At 32.3% G+C, this 18,857-nt stretch overlaps 1 protein-coding gene across 8 annotated transcripts in view; it reads right to left on the bottom strand.

The window, feature by feature from the left end:
- LOC106789796 (eukaryotic translation initiation factor 4 gamma 3-like) overlaps positions 1-18,857 on the bottom strand; it is a 46,124-nt gene that overhangs the window by 16,965 nt on the left and 10,302 nt on the right. For 2 of the 8 annotated variants that reach the window (XM_014754282.1, XM_014754283.1), the window contains 5 exons: positions 2,651-2,967; positions 2,304-2,552; positions 2,063-2,186; positions 1,800-1,973; positions 135-197 (listed from right to left, as the gene is read on the bottom strand). In XM_014754282.1, coding sequence (XP_014609768.1) covers positions 135-197; positions 1,800-1,973; positions 2,063-2,186; positions 2,304-2,552; positions 2,651-2,967 — 927 coding nt within the window. Of the gene's footprint in view, positions 1-134; positions 198-1,799; positions 1,974-2,062; positions 2,187-2,303; positions 2,553-2,650; positions 2,968-10,002; positions 10,378-10,824; positions 12,324-13,682; positions 14,163-18,857 lie in introns of those variants that run through there. The other 6 variants (XM_014754284.1, XM_014754287.1, XM_014754281.1 and 3 more) reach the window with 5 other exon arrangements.

The following is an 18,857-nucleotide window of genomic DNA, read 5'->3' as shown; positions in this document are numbered from 1 at the left end:
TAAATATAATATATAATATATATGTATGTATATGTATATATTATTTGAATGTAGATTTATATTGATATTTTTTATACTGACTGATAGTAGAAAGACCTTAGTTTCTATAAAATAGATATGAATGTTATGCTTACTATAATCTTTGTAATATCCAGGAACTAGAGAAGAGCCATATACAACGTCATAATTATTATAGCCTTAAAAAATGTATATAATTTTGTTAAAAAAAAAAAATGATTATTCAAAAGGGATATTAATAAATTTAATTATTTCTTTTTTCATAATTATTCAAAGTTCATATGACAAATATCATGCAGTGTACGAATTATTAATTCTTTCTGGCTGACGTCCAAGATAATTTTAGCAAGACACCATTAAAACGATTTTTGTTGTTGTTTAACACGTTTGTTGTCCAAACTTGTTTTTGTCAGAATATGTTCTCAACTATTAGGCGTCATCTAAATGTATGTGAACTGGACAACGAACGTGTTAAAAACTACAAACTTTATGCATACATTTGAATGTATGAAATATAAATTTAAATCGAACTTTTTTTCTTAATCAATTGGAGTAATTTCTTTAAAAAATAATTAAATTAACGTGTATGTTGTTTACATGGTGTGCAAACCAAAATATAAGTCTAAGTAATAGAATATTCACGATAAAAAGTTTAAAATATTAATAACATTGTTTTTTACACACGATTCAAGTATAATAATTTATACTTAAGTACATGTAACTATAAAAGTATTTAACTTATTTGTGATATATTTATATAATATATCATGTTTAATATTATATAATAGAGATAATTATTAGAAAATTTTTATATTTAATTGACAAAATATATCTTTTTACAGAATATTGGACAATTGGACAATTGAAAATTCAATTACAAAGCCGAGAGAATTCAATGTCTTGCATTTTCACTAACTTCTAACAGACTGATCAAATTTCGAAATGTTCTAACTATGTTACTTTTGAATTATTCATATTATAATCGTTTGGGTAGGTGTATTTTTTGATTATACCTTTAGAACTACAGCCATGAAGAATTATTTTCTTTTTTTATATAAAAAAAATAAAATCATAAATATAGGACATTTTATATAAAAAATAATCAATTTTTAGTTAATCATGTTCATTAATTAAGCCTTGTGAATTCCTATATGAAAAAAAAAAGAAAATAAATAAATATGAGAAATTAAATATTAACGTCGATTATAATAACTTTAAGAAATTATCTAATGTATAAATATACTCTTTTTATAATTTATTTATTTAATCCTTAAGACTGCGGCATGATACAACTCAGAACCATCAAATTATACAACTCTATATTTGCATTTACGCTGATGTTGGTTTTTTTAATACTATAGTATATATCAATGATTATAAGCAAATGTATATATACATCATTCATATATTTTGATAAATATATGTGAATGTGTATATATATGTTACTATTAAAACGCAAAATCCGTAAATTCATAAAATAATCAGTTAAACCATGAAGGCACAATTACATACTTTAATTAGCTAATATAGAAATTTACGAGAGGAAATTTGATTTTAAATTTCAATCTTATACTTTAACATTACTTGTCTCTCTTTTCTCTCTCTTGTAAATTTATACATATATCATACTTAATTAAAGTACGAAATCTAATATATTTTATTTCACAATTTAGTGAATTTTATGAATTAATGGATTTCACAAAGTAATGCTAACATATATATGTATGTATGTGTATATATATATTTATGCCGTTAACAGTCTAAGGATTAAATAAACGTACCTATTTGGGGTAGCGGTTGAGGTTGTTGGGTCGTTTGTTGGAGGGTACCTTGTGGTACCATTGCAGCTCCTTGGGCGCCGCCAAGTGCGCTTCCAACATGTTGAGCTCCACTACTAACAGCAGTTGCACTTGACCTATTTATACCTAGTGGGGCAGTGGGAGATGCGTAGAAAACTAAAAATAAGTATTATTAAGACATTAATAGGCCATTTTATTAATGTCTAATATTAATAATAATAATGATAATGTTACGTTATACTTACAGCTAGGCTGAGGCGCTGGCCCAGCTTGATAAGGATATAAATTTTGTGTTAGCAGAGCATGTGGTTGATAAGGGGGATAGTAGGATTGACCTTGTGTCTGATGTCTTTGGGGCGCGCTTGAGAACTGTAATGTCACATTTAACAAGTGTTATATATTTGTGTTGGACTATTATATACTATAATTATCGATTCTTTAGAATAACCAGACACAATAGAAAAATATAAAGGATAAAATAATTACCTGAATTAATTGATTATTCATATGATAAACAGATTGTTGGTGGGGCCCTGTTGGTATACCAGCAACATGACTAGGAACAAATACTGCCCCTGGCTGACTTGTTAAGCCAGCTGTATACATGACGGGTGGTTGCCCGGCACCTCCAGCTACCCCCGCCATACCAACAACCTGATTATTAGTTCCTCCCTGTCCACCTCTATGATTTAAATTTCTTGGCTGCTGAGGTCTTGGAGCAGCTGAATAATAGTTCTGAAAATTATATTTGATTTATCAATGAGATTGCAACCTATAAAATGATTATACTGTAGTATCTATGTATTCTGATTGATTTTCAATATAAAACATACATGCGTCTGCATATGTGTTGGTTTTCCCATTTCTTGAGGTGAAGGAGTATGCACTGGTGGCGTTGTTGTAGGTGCTGGCCCTTGTGTTTGTTGTGCTTGTACTCCTGGTGCTTGGGCCTGTGGAGGAGCCTGTCCTCCAGCTGGTCCCCCTGGCGGTATACCCGCTGTGGATTGCCCTAAGGGCAATCCACCAAGTGGAGGTCCTCTACCCCCAGGTACACCTACACTCCCCCCTCCTCCACCCACCTGGCCCCCTGGCTGGGCGCCGTAGTTCGCAGTCGGAACATGAAACTCGGACCCTATAACAAAACGATAATCTGTTTTACATATCAAAAGTTATAGTAGAGTATTAAAAAATTAATATATTTTTCCATATGAAAATTATATTCAAACTACTACACACAATGATTACTATTAATAATTCAAACTTGTATTAGAATACTTTAACTATATTTTCATATTTTAAGAGAAACCTGCATTATTAAGAATCTAATAAAAATACCAGATAGGAAGAAACATTGTAGAAAAATCTTCTAATCATCTAAATTCATCTTATTCCTTCCTTCTTATTTGTCACAAATGATAATATAGAAGTTCGAATATATGGAAAGCGAATAATGGAATAGCACAATTTGTAAAAGTTTCGAATCGAGAAAAGAAATAAAAAATGGAAACACCAAAAGAGAGCAAAAGAAGTATTAATAAGACTTGGCCTAATGCGAGACCATAGATTTTAGAAATTGCGTGCACATAAATGATGACGAGAATGATGATGATGATTATCATTATCATCATCATCATCATTTTACGATGACGATGTAAAACGAATTTTTCCAATGAACTAGCTTCGCCATATTCCGTGCATACGCAACAACTAGACCTGCTAGACACACTACACATCTCGATACTTGATCGTACACTGCGCAACATAGCTCTTCAAGGTTGTAATACCATTAACAACTATCCAGCAGCTTCATTCTTTTTCGCACGTACATACTTTGTCACTTAATATATTTCATTATTACCTAAGGATATCCAAAATTCTTATTAATTGTAAACTGTATCTTCTCTACCTTCTGTTACTAGTATCAACTAAAAAAGGAACAATAAATGTACAATGTTTTATACCATATTTTCTTCTTAATAAATGTGTGTGTGTCCATATACATATATATATACTCAAGAAAAGAAATCGTGCGAATGGGAAGGGAGGGGAGGGGATAACTACGATGACTATGTATCTCTCACTTCTCGAGGCTGTCGCTGAAGTAATAAAATCAGAGTTACTTGTGAAAGCGATTACGCTAGGTACATTCCGCTAAAGTACGTCTATGTCAACGTCATCGTCGTCTCGTATATATTCTCCTCCTAGTTCTCTTCTTATAGTTGTTCACGAAGGGGGTTACACGTTGTTACACACGTTATATATTACGTCAATCATGGTAACAACAGAAAAGAAATAAAAAGAAATAAATGCTAACGAAATAATAAAACTAGAGAAAAAATAAAATGTCTACGCGTCGAATAAGAGAGAGAGAGGGAGAGAGAGAGAGAAGAGAATTATAATACCCAGAGACGTTCCTTGAAATTTCTTAGAAATGATAAGATAAGAAATGGTTGCTGCTGCTAGCACATCAATTTTTTTTTCTTTTTTTTTTATATGTCCAAAGTTACTTCCTTCTAAAAAATGAAGAAGACAAATAATATACATATTTATTGGAGTTATAAAATATAATATAATAAAAAATTAATATACACAATTTTACGCAAATGTAAAAAAAAAAATCTCGATAGGAAAAAATTAACAGACGTTTTCAATAAACTCGCGTGTCTCTTTCTTTCTATCTTTCTCTCTCTATATATATATATATATTATTTTTTAAAATCTTTCTCTCACCGTTAATGCTTCTTCTCTTCGAAGCTTTTCTCACCCGTATTGTTTATAAATATTGTTCGTAAAAAAACAACGTGGCAAATAAAACTTTCACAAATCTCGTTCGTTCGTCCGTTCGTTTTTTTTTTTTTTAACAGCGCGCACGCTTGCACGAGTCGTCAACGGTGTGGCACGTACGCGAGGGAAGGAACAACGAGGAGGAGAAGAGACAGGCCTCGGCGACGGCCATCTTTCTTTGCACATGTGGGCAGGAACCGAGACGGTGCTACCATCTGTAGTTTTCTAGATGCATCGATTGCCCGCGAAAGGGGGGCGAGGCCGCAATATACTTCGCTGAGAGAACACCAGGAGCGTAACGATTCACCCTAAAGATATCATCTTATTCTTCTTTCATCTCCAAAAGAAGAAGAAGAAGAAGAAAAAAAAAACCCCATAAGAATCCAAATTCCCTCTTTCTTTCGATCTAACCTCAATAATAATATTAATAAGAAAGTAACCATACGTTCGAACGTTGATATTCATATTAACAAAATGAAAAAAAAAAAAAAAAAAAAAAAAAAAAAAAAAAAAAGAGAAAACAAAGTTATTAAAATCTAAATAAAATTCTATGCCACCACAATCTATATGAGATAAATATGAAGTGTCATTAATTGTAATAAAAATGTATCTTCGAATTCTCAAATTAAAAAAAAAGAAAAACGAAGGAAAGAAAGAAAGAAAAAGATAACCTTTAAAAGTTTAACAAAGAATACTGAGATATCCTTTTATTAAAAATCGCTCAAGTTCTTTGACCGATACTTAATACATCGAACCGCGCGCGTATGTAATATTCATTCTTATATGACTTTGCACTTTTTGAATTATCACTTTCTCTCTCTGTTCTCTTCTTCTTCCTCCCCCACCCTCAGCCCCCTTCTCACAGTTCCATTTCATTATCAGTCATTTATGGACAATCGAGCGATAAATAAAATATTCTTACGCTAAAGGAATAAAAAAAAAGGAAAAAAAAAAAAAAACATATAATTTATTACTCTTGAAGGTAAACGTTATGCTGATTCGAATAGAGAGTCACGTGGTTCGTAGACGGCCACGTGATATCGACCGTTGGGAAGAACCGTATAAATGCGGTCTCCTTAGTCGTCTCTAATTGGATATTGTTGGTTAAATTAATCTTCGACATTGTTGTCATTCTTGTTTGCTTATTCTGTCGTTTTACATTAGGATGTTTGACGAACGGAAAAGAACATCATCTAACGCGATTTATTTATATAATAATTGGACAATGTCCCTATACAAAGATAACGATAATAATGTTTCCACACTTTAACGTTTGATATTGCATTTCAAATATAATAAATTAAAAAACGTTTAAACGTTACACACGTGTTATATATTGCGTAAAATAAAGTTCTTCCGTTTAAACGATATCGATAATATCTCAAAGTGAAATCGAATTTAGATAAAATTTGTATATTGTATTTTTTAATGTTTCTATCGTTAATATGAAATTGATTTTATTTTAATGTTGTTGTTGTAGTAGTACACTGCGCTTAAATGAAAAATCCTATCAGATTAGTCACGCGTTTAACATGTTATATTATATACGTATAAGACAATTAAATTATTACAAACGGATATTCATTTTATCCTTGGAATCCATTTAAAGTTGGACAACTCGGTCGGACTCGTTTTATTTTACTTGAGACCTCTCTCCTCTTCTCTAGGAAGAGAAGTCTGATGTGCTTCGAAAGTATGTCAAATGTTTGACCGGAAGACAAGGACAGTATTATAATGGGGCTCATCTCTTTCTCGCTGACCATACCACACACACATACACACACTTTGAGCGAGCAATTTCTTACTCTTTCCTTCTTTTTCTTTTTTCAAAATTTAATTCAAGGTAATTACTTCTAATGAAGATGTCTCTTAAAACGATGAAATAATTATTTAACAAATCAAAAAAAAAAGTAAATCTAATGTTAAATTATTTCATTTAGATTATATTGTCATAGTAGTGTGTTGTTATATTTGATATTATTATATAATATACAGAAGGAAGTAAATTCTCATTATTCCTAACTATAAGTGAAATTAGGAATAAATTGATCCTCTTCCTTTCCGTCCCTCAGCCACCCACCCCATCGTCTAATGTTAGGATTCTTATCAAGAAAAGTCTTCGGTAATGAACAATGAACGACAATGAAAGAGGGGTTGGTCGTTGTTCCGATGATACGTATCATGCAAAAGGGAAAGGATTGAATGCACCTTCACGATGGCACACAAGGCGAAAAGCATTTTATCGATTGACCTATATTTCGAATTGTTTCAAGCTCCGTGCGAGGGCGCAAAACCTCTGATTTATAATACCAAAACTTCTTTTGGTATTATAGGATATATCGATATTAAAATAAACTTTCTTTCTGTTTTATAAATGCTTAAAAACGAAAACAAGAAATATAGTGAGAGAGAGAGAGAGAGAGAGAGAGAGAGAGAGAGAGAAAAAAAAGTAATTAATCTAGAGAGAGAGAGAAATAATATTTAATCTCATTGGCTAATGTGTAAAAAGCCACCACCACCTCCTAGCAGCAAAACGTGAACGTCAAATAGGAAAGGCCGTTCACTTTCGACACGATTGTTTGCAACTATCTGTTTAAATGAATATTTTCTATTACCATTAATATATTATCGAGATTTGAAACGAGTGAAAGTAGTTATATAGTGTGGTTCGAGAATAACAAATCTATTTTATTTACGATCTAATTTTCTAAACCCTGTGTGTAACAACATTAAAAAGAAGATACATATACATTGGTGTTAAATATACACTCAATGATCTTTACAATTATTATTATTACAAAAATGAGAAACCAGAAGATAAACTAGATGATAGTAACACAGTAATAAAAAGTTTGATCGAAACAATACTAAAGCAAAAGGAACACCCCCTTACACGCTGTTGATTGTGATTTCTCTTCTAAATAGGGTACAAACAACAACACGTTTCTCATGAATCTCATATCTGAAATAATTCGACATTTTGATGACAATTATCATTTCACTTTTATAATTGATTCATTGAATGGACAAATCATTCTTGCACGACCTGAGCCCACCCGTGTGCCCGTAAATAGAGGCAAGCTGTTCGACTCCTGAACAGATAGGTCACCGGGTCAGATTAACAACTACCCCTCCGCATACCCGAAAATAACTCAGGCTTGGTATACATTCGTTCTCTATCAGTAGACAAACCTAAACTTCTTAAATGATGCCATTGCAATATATATATAATATATAATAAGTTATTTTCATATTTATTATAAAAATTTTTGTTGAATAAATATAATACAAAAGAGAAAATAAATTTTGTGTAGAAAAAGAACAAACAACCTAAGAAGCAAGAACACAAAAGATTAATAATATAAAACCGAAAGGTGCATCCATTGGTCAACGAATGACATATCCACGATGGAGCATTTAAGTAAACGTTTAGATTAAATTAGCATAATACAGATATTAGCATGCTATTCTCAACATGATAATAAAAAACAAAAAAGTCCATAATGAGAGGAATATGCGCGTAAATGTGATTTTTTGTTGAATTAATGCAATGTTACGAAATTATAACAGATAGAACAAAATTCATGCGAATGTCGTCCAAAAATAAAATAGAATTTTCGGCTATTTTGATTCACGATGGTGGAGGTAGTGGTAGGGATGATGATGATGATGATGATGATGGGGTGATGGTGGGAGGTTGGAAGTCCCAACGTGATTGCTAGAAAACACAATGATTTAACATTGAATTTGAATAAAATCATAGAAAAGGGAAATAAAAAAGAAACCAAAACGAATTAATTATTTTTAACAAATATATGGGGTTAGTTAGTAAGAAACAAATTTCATTATCAAAGCTTGTATATATCATTGAAAACGTTCAATAATGGTGGTGGTGGTAGTGTATTTATTAGCAAGGATGCATTTAAAGTGATGGAAAATCTTCTAATCGCGTGATCTTTTACTCCCACATTTCTTCGATGATGGTCTGCTGTTCGTTCGTTCGCTCGCGCGCCTGCTCTCTTCTCTTTCTCACACACACATATACTAATGTAAGAATACAACAAGGAATATGTATCTCTCTTTATCCCCCAGCCCCCTTAACCCACACTTCTAGTGTGGTATTTTCTCGTGGTACTCTCTTCTCACTGTCACGTATCCCTTACCCCACTACTATTACACCTTCCTACGGTTGGTTCTCACTGCCGAACGTCAAGGAGAGAACATTTCTTAGGTGGGGGAAAAGCAGCTACGCCAAGCTAGCTAGCTAGCTAGCTAGCACACGGGTAAGTATATAGGTGGGGTACGGAACACTACGTCTGGATTGAGCCCTGGCTTAGGCAATGGTCGTAGATTTATCGATCGTTTAACTATAAAGTCATAGTTAGTCTCTTTCTATATATAATATATAAGATATAAGATTGATAAGATATATATATTACTATTGATAAGATATATTATATTATTATTGATAAGATATATATATATCTTTATTATATTATTTTAATATCTCTATTCTATTAATTTAAATCAAATTAAAATAAATGAATATTTAATATACTGGATAATAGATATTATTATATCAAGTATAAGTTTAGAATCAAAGAGACAATTCACAACAGAGATAAATATCAATATCTCATTGGAATTAAATCTAAGAAGATATTTAATATATATATTAACAAATGTATATCTCAATATAAAACAATGATCTTTATTAATCGAAGATTAAGTGTAATTTATTATCGTTTCAACTATGACGGTATGCTAGTTTATTTATTTTCGTTAAGTCCTGCTGCTCTGTCTGATTCGTTTGTAAACACAATTATTAAATAGGTTAGGTTTCGTTGGTTGGTTTCATTTCGATTAGTAAAGAATACGACAGCATCAATTTTTGAATCACGATATTAGAAAATTCTTTTTGTTTAATCAACATCCATGATAGTTTATTAAACGAAATAAAGTTCGATAAACTCCTAGTGGTGGTGTCCCTATTTTTCAAATAAACTATATTATAATTCACCATAAAATTATTATTTTTGTCTATGCATTAAGATTAAACGATACAATGAGAAATTATTGTATACGCCGAGAGAAAAATAGACGAAAAAGTTTCATTGATGCGATGCATTCATATTAGATGCACGTTTTCAAGCGTATTTGGGGGAAAAAAAGAAATATGTCGAAGGGGTAAATGGGAAACGCGTCAGTGACCTGAAGAAGAAGAAGAAGAAGAAGAAGAAGAAAAGCACATTTCTCTAACCCATAATACGTATGCGCGAATTTATATAGCCAATGATCAATGCACGATCTTAATTACTAATTCTATTTATCTATTTATCTATACTTTAACTACATTATGTATCTTCAACTTGGAAGGATTTAATTCTTCTTCAATACTTACTATTCTGTGTGAAAACACGTAATGGTGGCGCTTGGTGACCAAGCTGCTGACCAATTTGGTTGATGTTCACTGCGATCTGGTGGTGACTGAGTTGATGGTTTAAATGAGGACTAGGCGATGGTGGTGGTGGATGTGTAGCATGATGTACATGGTGGCCCGGCTGGGGATTTTGAGGATGTGGACCCGGGTAATGATGATGGTGATGAGCTCCTATAATACATTGCATTGTTCCCACGGCAGCAACGTCCACTCCGCCCTCCTTCGATACTCCAAACCTCGACACCATTCTTTATTCCTATGTTCGAATCCAATCTTCGTCGTTGGTCTACGTTCTCCACCGTTGCCGTTGGTCCTTGTCCGGCCTCACCGACGTTCCTTGTCCAAGATCGTTGGTTAAATATCGCGCAGTTTGTGTATCATTTATTTTGTTTGTTTTAATTGTTCGATTGCGCTTTTTTTCATATATATATATATATATATTCCGTTTGAATTCCCGAAGATTTTCTAATGTCGAATTAAATATTGTTTTATGGGAGAATAAAAATGAATAAAAAAGAGAGAGAGAGAGAGTAAAAGGTATATATTAGATGTAAAATGGGGAAACAACACGCGTTTAAAAATTGGAATATTTTGTTTGTTTGTTATATATCTTTTCCAAAGATCGATTATAATATATTTCTGTTCTAGTAATTTTTGGTTCTTTTCGTTAAATTAGAGCGTGCGTGTATATTCTATATATATATATAAGCTCTTATTTAGAAAGATTGATTATTCTTCGGGGGTTGTAAAAAATATTATTATCAATTATTTAACCAACACTACCTTCTGTTTTTTACGGTCGTTTTAATCGGCGATGGAGCACCATGACGTCATCGTTTTCTGTTATCGACGACAACGAACGATACGATCGTCGATCGTTCGTTGTATTAACCACTTTGTAAATTCTTCATCGATACCACCACAATATCCTTCTTTCCGTGTCTCCTTTTACAACTTCTTATCGTATCCTCCTCCCTTGTATTATTAATCTCGATAAAGATGTACGGATTAACGTGTGGATGATGATGATGATAACGCGGCTCGTTTCTGCTACCAAAAGAACACATGAATATCGTTGCTGCTGTATACTCTGTTAGCGATACGTTGCTGTGTTTGCTGTCGTCGCCGCTGCTGCTGCTTGCTGCCGGCGGCGCTGATGGCTGCCGTTCTTCCAAGAGCAAGAAGAAGCGTTTTATATACACACTCTCGAAATAATATTTCCTTTTTTATTAACGACGGAAGAGACACGATTAATAAAGAATTATTATAACCGATTTTTTTTATATATTGTTCTTTTCTTACTATTATTTCAAATCTCGTCTAATAACGCGCGTATTTTTGTATATCATTCGAATTATAATAACGAGAGAAAGAGAGAGAGAGAAAGAGTGAGTGAGTATTACTTCTCCCTTTTTTTTTTCTTTTTTTTTTTAATTATATACACTATAGATGTTACTACACCGGTATCGGTTGAATGACTAATCGACCGACCGACCAACCGATCGACCAACCCGAACCGAACCGACCGACTTCGACGACGTCCGAAATACGAATGAGCGCCGAAGATAGACGACGTTTCACGAAAATTATCGAAGAGGTTTATCGATGGCCGCCGTGCGTCCGTACCGCTACTATGTATTACTACTACTACTATTGTATCCGTTCCTGCCGCCACACCACCAGTCAGTCGGTAATATATACGAATGGGGATGCTCTTCTTCTCTCCTCCTTCTTCTCTATTGTCGTCGATTAAAGAAAACCTTTTTTCTTTTTTTTTCGAAACGAATCAGATGCACGGAAATTTAAAATGATTCCCCCTCTTTCTCTTTCATGTAGTATACACGCCCCTTCTTCTCTTCTCTTCTCTTTTCTTCGTGTGTATTATTAAACACACTCTCTCTCTCGACGATTCTCTTCACACCGTGTGTAACAGAGAGACACGCGCGCGCGCGCAACACACGCACGCACAGACATCAAGCGCGCGCACGCACGCATGCACCAACACACCACGTTGCGTGGCTGTTTGCTTTCCTCTCGTAGTGTATAGAGTAGAGTAGATCGAACGCACGTGACCACGAATACGAGAACTTTGGATATTATTTTTTTTCTTTTTGAAAAAAAAATACGCGTCGATGATGCACCCGCAACAAGAGTTTTGTTGTTAATTAATATTACATTAATAATATTATTATCTCTCAAGTAATAGAGTATATTATTTATATATATATATGTTTACACTGAGGATGTCTGTGTTGTACTAATTAAAAGAACTAAATTTTTTACTCATTATTGTCCTAATTATCCGATGTACCGAAAGGTATGATGAACCTCACATGTCATTTTGTTTTCTTTTTTTTTTTTTATCTATCTATTCTTTCTCGTATTTAATTTATCTATTTTTCTTTTGGTCAAAATGTATATCCACGCGCGCGCGTACATGAAAAATAATCGTCGGTAACGAAGAAGACGACGACGACGACGAGGACGACGAGGATAACCGAAGAAACGGAAGGAACCGATGTAAACGGGCTATTGGTGCTCATCCGTGCCAAAATCGATATTTAAGTCACGACATCGGCTACTCCCTCTTCACGGCGCCGACTCTTCCCCTCTCACTCACTCACTTACTCACTCCCTCCCTCCCTCTCTTCCGGTTCTCTATGAGGAAGAAGAGGAGAAGCAAAAATGGTGGGGGATAGATTACGCATTTATCACGAGTATCGAAAGAGTCTTTCTCTCTCTATGCATATATATATCTATATATCTCTCTCCACCGTATGGTGCTTAATTTCCTACGGGATTTCCGTTTTTCTTTCTTCTCTTTCCCTCTTTTTGTTGTTTGTATCTATCTCATTCTCTCAGCACGAACGGTGATTGACTCTTCCTATTTTCTCTTTCTATCCTGCACCACTACACCACCACTACTACTACTACACTATCATTACCGAATAGTAATAGTAGTAGTTGTATCTTTTCTCTCTGTCCACCGTGTGGCGCTGCTCGGAAAGTTTCGGTCGGGTGCCGAAATTTGCCGAATGGCACACAAGAAACTAAAGCCGGATTCACCTTTGGCGACAACAGCGCTCCTCGTTTTCTTCCCCCTCTTTGTAACCACCCCGCACCTTAACGCTCTTGTTAATAATCCTTTTTCTTTCTACACACGTTTGTCGTATTGTTTTAACTGTTATATGTAATATATAACGCGCACCGAACAAGATGACGATGACGATGACGATAATTTCTTCATACACGTAAATAATCAATCGGTGGTGGTGTATATTTTGCAAGCACGAAATAAATGCGAAAGACACTTGGCGGGCGGCATTTACAACAACGACGACAACGACGACGACAACGGCACCACGCAGCGGCGCTTTACGGCGCCAGCAACCGAAACCTATAATATATCTTCTACTCTTTTCCTTTTAATCTATCTATCTATCTATTCATCTATTTCTATCTTATTAGTTTTTTTTTTCTCTTTTTTTTGAACAAAATACGTTACGCTCTTATCGCCAACGGAACGACGACGGCGACGACGAACAGCAAATATCTTTTAAACGGTTAATGCAAAATAAAATTAAACGAATGATGAACAACTATCGTGTACATCTTTCGTATGTGTATTTATGAATACCTACGTTTTTCTTATGAGTGAACGCGCGAACGAAAAAGGGTTATCGCGCGCGAACACATTTCCTTCCAATTTGAAAATAAATTTTCACTGTGCACCAATAGAAGAACACTATTCAGGTACTGAGGAGAATTCACGTTACGTGTTCCCCAACACACAAGGCCATCCGACGCATGCGAAACGTCACACCGTTCGTTGAATTTTTTTTTCTTCTTTTTTTTTCCTTAAACACTTCGTAGTTTGTGTTTGTTGCTATCCTCGGTGGATGGCTACTCCACGAGTACCAAATATTTTCTACTAGTTCTTTTTATTATATTTTTGTGTATTACGTAAAGTTCGACAAAGTACTTGAAACGTTATGGAACAGTTCTCTCATAGGAGTGAGAGTTCCCCCTCACATACGTACTGTATCTACTGCGACTCGTAACCCTCTAGCGAGTCAAAAAATAACTAACGAAAACCAGCGCTGTCTATTGGAAAACGTATACCCCCACCCTTGTTCTGGGGTTCTTCCGTACAAACTTTCGGGGCTGTGATTGGTTGGAACTATGACTCTTTCAAAAATCATAAAATGGATATTTTTGAAATGAAAAATAAATGGCTTCTGTAAAATAATTTTTCACACGCTGTTAACAAAATTCAATATTATATTTTTCTTAATTAATATGTCAAATATATATCTGTTTACTTTTAGATTAGTCATAAATTTGTAAACAACCTTTAGGTAAATTGTTTTAGGAAAAATATTTCTATAATATCTATAATTTCTATATAATATTCTATAATATAAATATATTTCATTTTAAAAACTTTTAACGTACGTTTAAAACACATAATAGTCCTAATTTATTTTATTAACTATTTGAAATAATATTTTACTTATCACTGATAATAAAAACAAATTATGTTATTTGACTCGCATTCGAAAAAATATTTACAAATTATTCCCAATACATAATTTATTATAAACAAATGTTCAATTTTTCGAGGATAAAATTTGTCAATAGGTATTCCTAAGAAAATCAAACGTTCCCAAATAGTCGTGATCCTATAATAAACTGACCTTGGTTAAACCGAAAAACTAAAGAAGAATGACTCTCTCCATGTGTTCTTCAACTTTCTCTATCAGGTATAAAACCATCACAAGAGAAAAACCTCCAGCCATTTATAAAAATGGGGAAAAAAATGAAAAGAAATATTATTCATTCGAAAAAAGATTCATCGGGGGGGGGGGGCAAAAAAACTCTATATATCGATATTATTTCAATTCGATTCGAAARAARAWAAARAAAAAAAAAAAAAAAAAAAAAAAAGAAAATTATATTGAAACGAATATAAATAATGATTATTAAAATTAGAAATTTTGATATAAGATACACGCCGGCCGTATAATCGGGGCTGATCGATACGTCCCTGAGAGAAGTAGTCAAACCTCGAAGCAACAAAAGAAATGCAGAAAGAGCAGACACGAACGTACGTACATGATCGCGTGCGCAGACCAATGGGCAAGAAGAGTTGCAGGACAATCAATGCGCATGCGCACAAGACGATGGCGAATACCCTACTTCAGCCCGCGTGAATGCAAGCAACGACGAAGCGGGCACAGCCCTGTTACGGTGCATTTGAGGGTAATGTGGTAGCAAGCAAGCTAGCAAGCAAGCAGGCAAAGCTTTGTGCATGCGTGCGCACGTATAACCCGTTTTAAATAACTCAACCACCAGATGTGTCACACCTACTACTAAGAATCCTACAAAAAGATGTGCCACGTGAATGCGTTTAAATTATTAACTATAAACAATAACAATCAATTTTTGTATTATTAATTATTATTTTTCGATATATACTTTTTGATTCGAGTTTACTACCATCACCACCATACCATTATTTTTACTACTACCACCATCGTTTTCTTTCTACCCCTTAACCCTTGAATATGTGTTTGAATACTAAACTAAATTCCTAGAATTTCACAAATGTTTTTTTCCTCTATTCACAATAGAATAAAAAAAGGAAAGTTTCCTGTTAAAAAGGAATTATATATATATATATAAAAGAATTTTTGGTCTTGTAAAACTTTGGGAACAAAACGATTTATTCTTTTTTTAAAAGCAAATCTATACTTTGCAGTCTATTATCATAGTCCAACAATGAACTGACCTTAGATAAAATGACAAAAATATCTAAAACGTGTCGTCCCCATGTAGTTTCCTCCTATCGGTTCTTTTTTCCTTTTTTCAGGTATAAGGAAACAATGCTTTTGACGGGTTTGAAGAATAGAATATTATTTTTCTTTTCCTTGTGAGAAAATATCTATTTTTATGCTACACGCATATATCCTAGATTTTCTCCAAAGCAACGAACTTTGGAAAACGTAGGTTTTTTACTTCGTAGCAAATTAAAATATATATCTTTTATTATTAATAATTTTTATAACAGAGATTTATTATACATATATTGTAGTGAATAATAATAATTATTTGATATCGTAAAAGTGTCCATCACAACAATCAAAATAAATTTTGAATTTAATTACATTTATACCGATATAAATTGAAACAAAACTTTGTACACATATATTTGAAAATAATAATAATTTCAAATACGTTTTACTTTTTAAATATAAAAAGTATAAATAAAAATAATGCATTTTTAAACGTGTCCCGTGCGAGTATAAAAAAAAAAAAAAACCATACAAATCATGCAGCATTAAAGTTTTCATTTGAAATTTATTATTTAACGAATAATGTCGCGTGTAACAAAGCGTTAAAAAGAAAAAAAATTTCTATTATTGTTTAAATAGATTAAAAAGTTTCTTAATATATTATACAATACTCTAACACCCCCCTCTTCCCCCCCTATACTTATTATATATTTATTTTTTGTCGTGAACAAAAAAATCATAAGGTCTGCGAAGAAAATAAAAAAATAAAAAAAAAACATTTGTTCCTGTGTTCACAAATATTAAAAAAGAAAAAAAATAATAATAAAAAACGTATATTATAATAATTAAAATAAATAAACATTTTATGTGTGTGTGTGTGTGTGTAATAATTTATTCGTATTAAATGATTCCTCGTTAAATGTTAATTAGATAAGAAAGTAATGAACTTATAATATAATTGGATGACTCGATAGTTGGTTGTCGAACGAACTCGTACAATATACAGAAATCTAACTATTATTATTACAAGAAGATAACGAAAAAATATATATATATATATATATATATATGTATGTATATATGTATGTATTAAGAAAGGTTAAACTTTATGAGTCATTATAGAAATAGAGAAATTACGTTAGTAATAACATTAGCCTATAATAATCGTGACACAAATGTATAAAGTATCATCATTTTATATTTACTCGTTCATCTATCATTTTTGTTCTATTCGTTTTTATTTGTAAACAAATATAATAACGACAGAAAACAATGTCTCATATTTAATTGACACAATTTGTTTTATTTCTCTCTTAAATTGCGATAATAAATGTTGTTTTTTTTTTTTTTTTTTTTTTTTTTTTTTTTTCTTTCCTCTTATCTCGAAAACATTTTCAAAAATGATTATTTTCTAACGTACAGAAAATAAATCGAAAAGAGAAAGTAGTAGGAGGGTGGGTGTAATGTTGTAACCTTTGGAAAAAAAAAAAAAAACATAAAAATAGATATTTTATTTACAAGAGGAAAAAAAACAAAAAATAAAGGTGAAATAGAAAAAAAGATATTAGAGAAAAAGAAAAAAAATCGAAACTTATATTAATAAGAATCAAACCAAGAGAATCCTGAACCGAAAATCCTCCCCTTGAATATTTTAAAAAAAGAAAACAAGAATGTTACTAATGCAGGGATGAAGCTAACGACAATCCTTCGAAATATACAAAAAAAAAAAGGAAAAAAAAAAGGAAGACAGACGGGCAGTCAATCACAATAAGAATCGTTCCTTTACAAAACAATGTCTTTTCTAGCAAAAAAATTCTTTTCGTTCACCATTGTAAAAGCTGTCCCCCGTTTACAATTCAATTCAATAGAAATTTGTATAAATTCTGACGATTGATGGAAAAAAAAAAGAAAAGAAAAAGAAGTAGGATTGGACCTTTATAGAAAAAAAAAAAAAGGAAAAAAAATATATTCAATAGATAGGAAAATTCCTTATCGCCATTGTAAACATGGTCCTAACAGCAAGAGACAATTTCTGATGGCCATCCTCTTCCTCTCTGAACCCGCCGCCGACGCCAACCCCCCATAGTTGAACTTTTAACTATGAGAATTCTCAAAACAAATTCTTTAGCTTATATTTGTAAAAAAGAAAAGTAAGAAAAGTAGAGATTGTTGATTTATAAAGAGATAGAATGAGAGAGAAAACAGAAAAATATGTTTGATAGAAATTCTTCAGTTGTAAACCAACCCCCATAACTTTCCCTCTTGACCTTTGTACCGAGAAACTCGGATGACCATCATGAAATTTGGAAACATGAGTAAAGAATCTTATTGCTAATTCAAAAGACTAAAAACTAACGAAAATCTTTTTCTAAAGTATATATATAGGAAAAAAAAAGAAAAATAAAATAAAATAAAATAAATACAAGAGAAAGAGAAGAGAAACTCGTATGAACTACGACTATCATGAAAATTTGAAACACGAGTATAAAATCTTGTTAATCTAAATGATTAAACTAACGAAACATCTTTTTATTCAAGTATATACTGAAGAAACAAAAATAAATATAAATGTAAATATTAAACAAACACATGAAGAAGAAGAAGAAGAAGAAGAAGAAGAAGAATGAATAAAGAATCTTATTGCTAATTCAAAAGATTAAAAACTAACGAAAATCTTTTCCTAAAGTATATATATAGGAAAAAAAATAAAAATGAAATAAAATAAAATGAAATGAAATAAATACAAGAAGAGAGAAACTCGTATGAACTACGACTATCATAAAAATTTGAAACACGAATATAAAATCTTGTTAATCCAAATGATTAAACTAACGAAACATCTTTTTATTTAACTATATACGTGGAAGAAACAAAAATAAAAAAATAAAAATAAATATAAAATAAATACATATGTGAAGAAATTTCGTTAATCAACAATGAAGTATCCAAACAGTATAAGAAGAAGAAGAAAGGGATTTCGAAGTAACCAACACCAGTTTAAAGATGAAGATGAAGAAGACA

Source organism: Polistes canadensis, unplaced genomic scaffold, assembly GCF_001313835.1.
Source record: "Polistes canadensis isolate GaletaPanama2010 unplaced genomic scaffold, ASM131383v1 scaffold_204, whole genome shotgun sequence".
Taxonomy (NCBI): domain Eukaryota; kingdom Metazoa; phylum Arthropoda; class Insecta; order Hymenoptera; family Vespidae; genus Polistes; species Polistes canadensis.
Note: the sequence above shows the minus strand (reverse complement) of the source record. Positions and strands in the feature narration are given on the sequence as shown.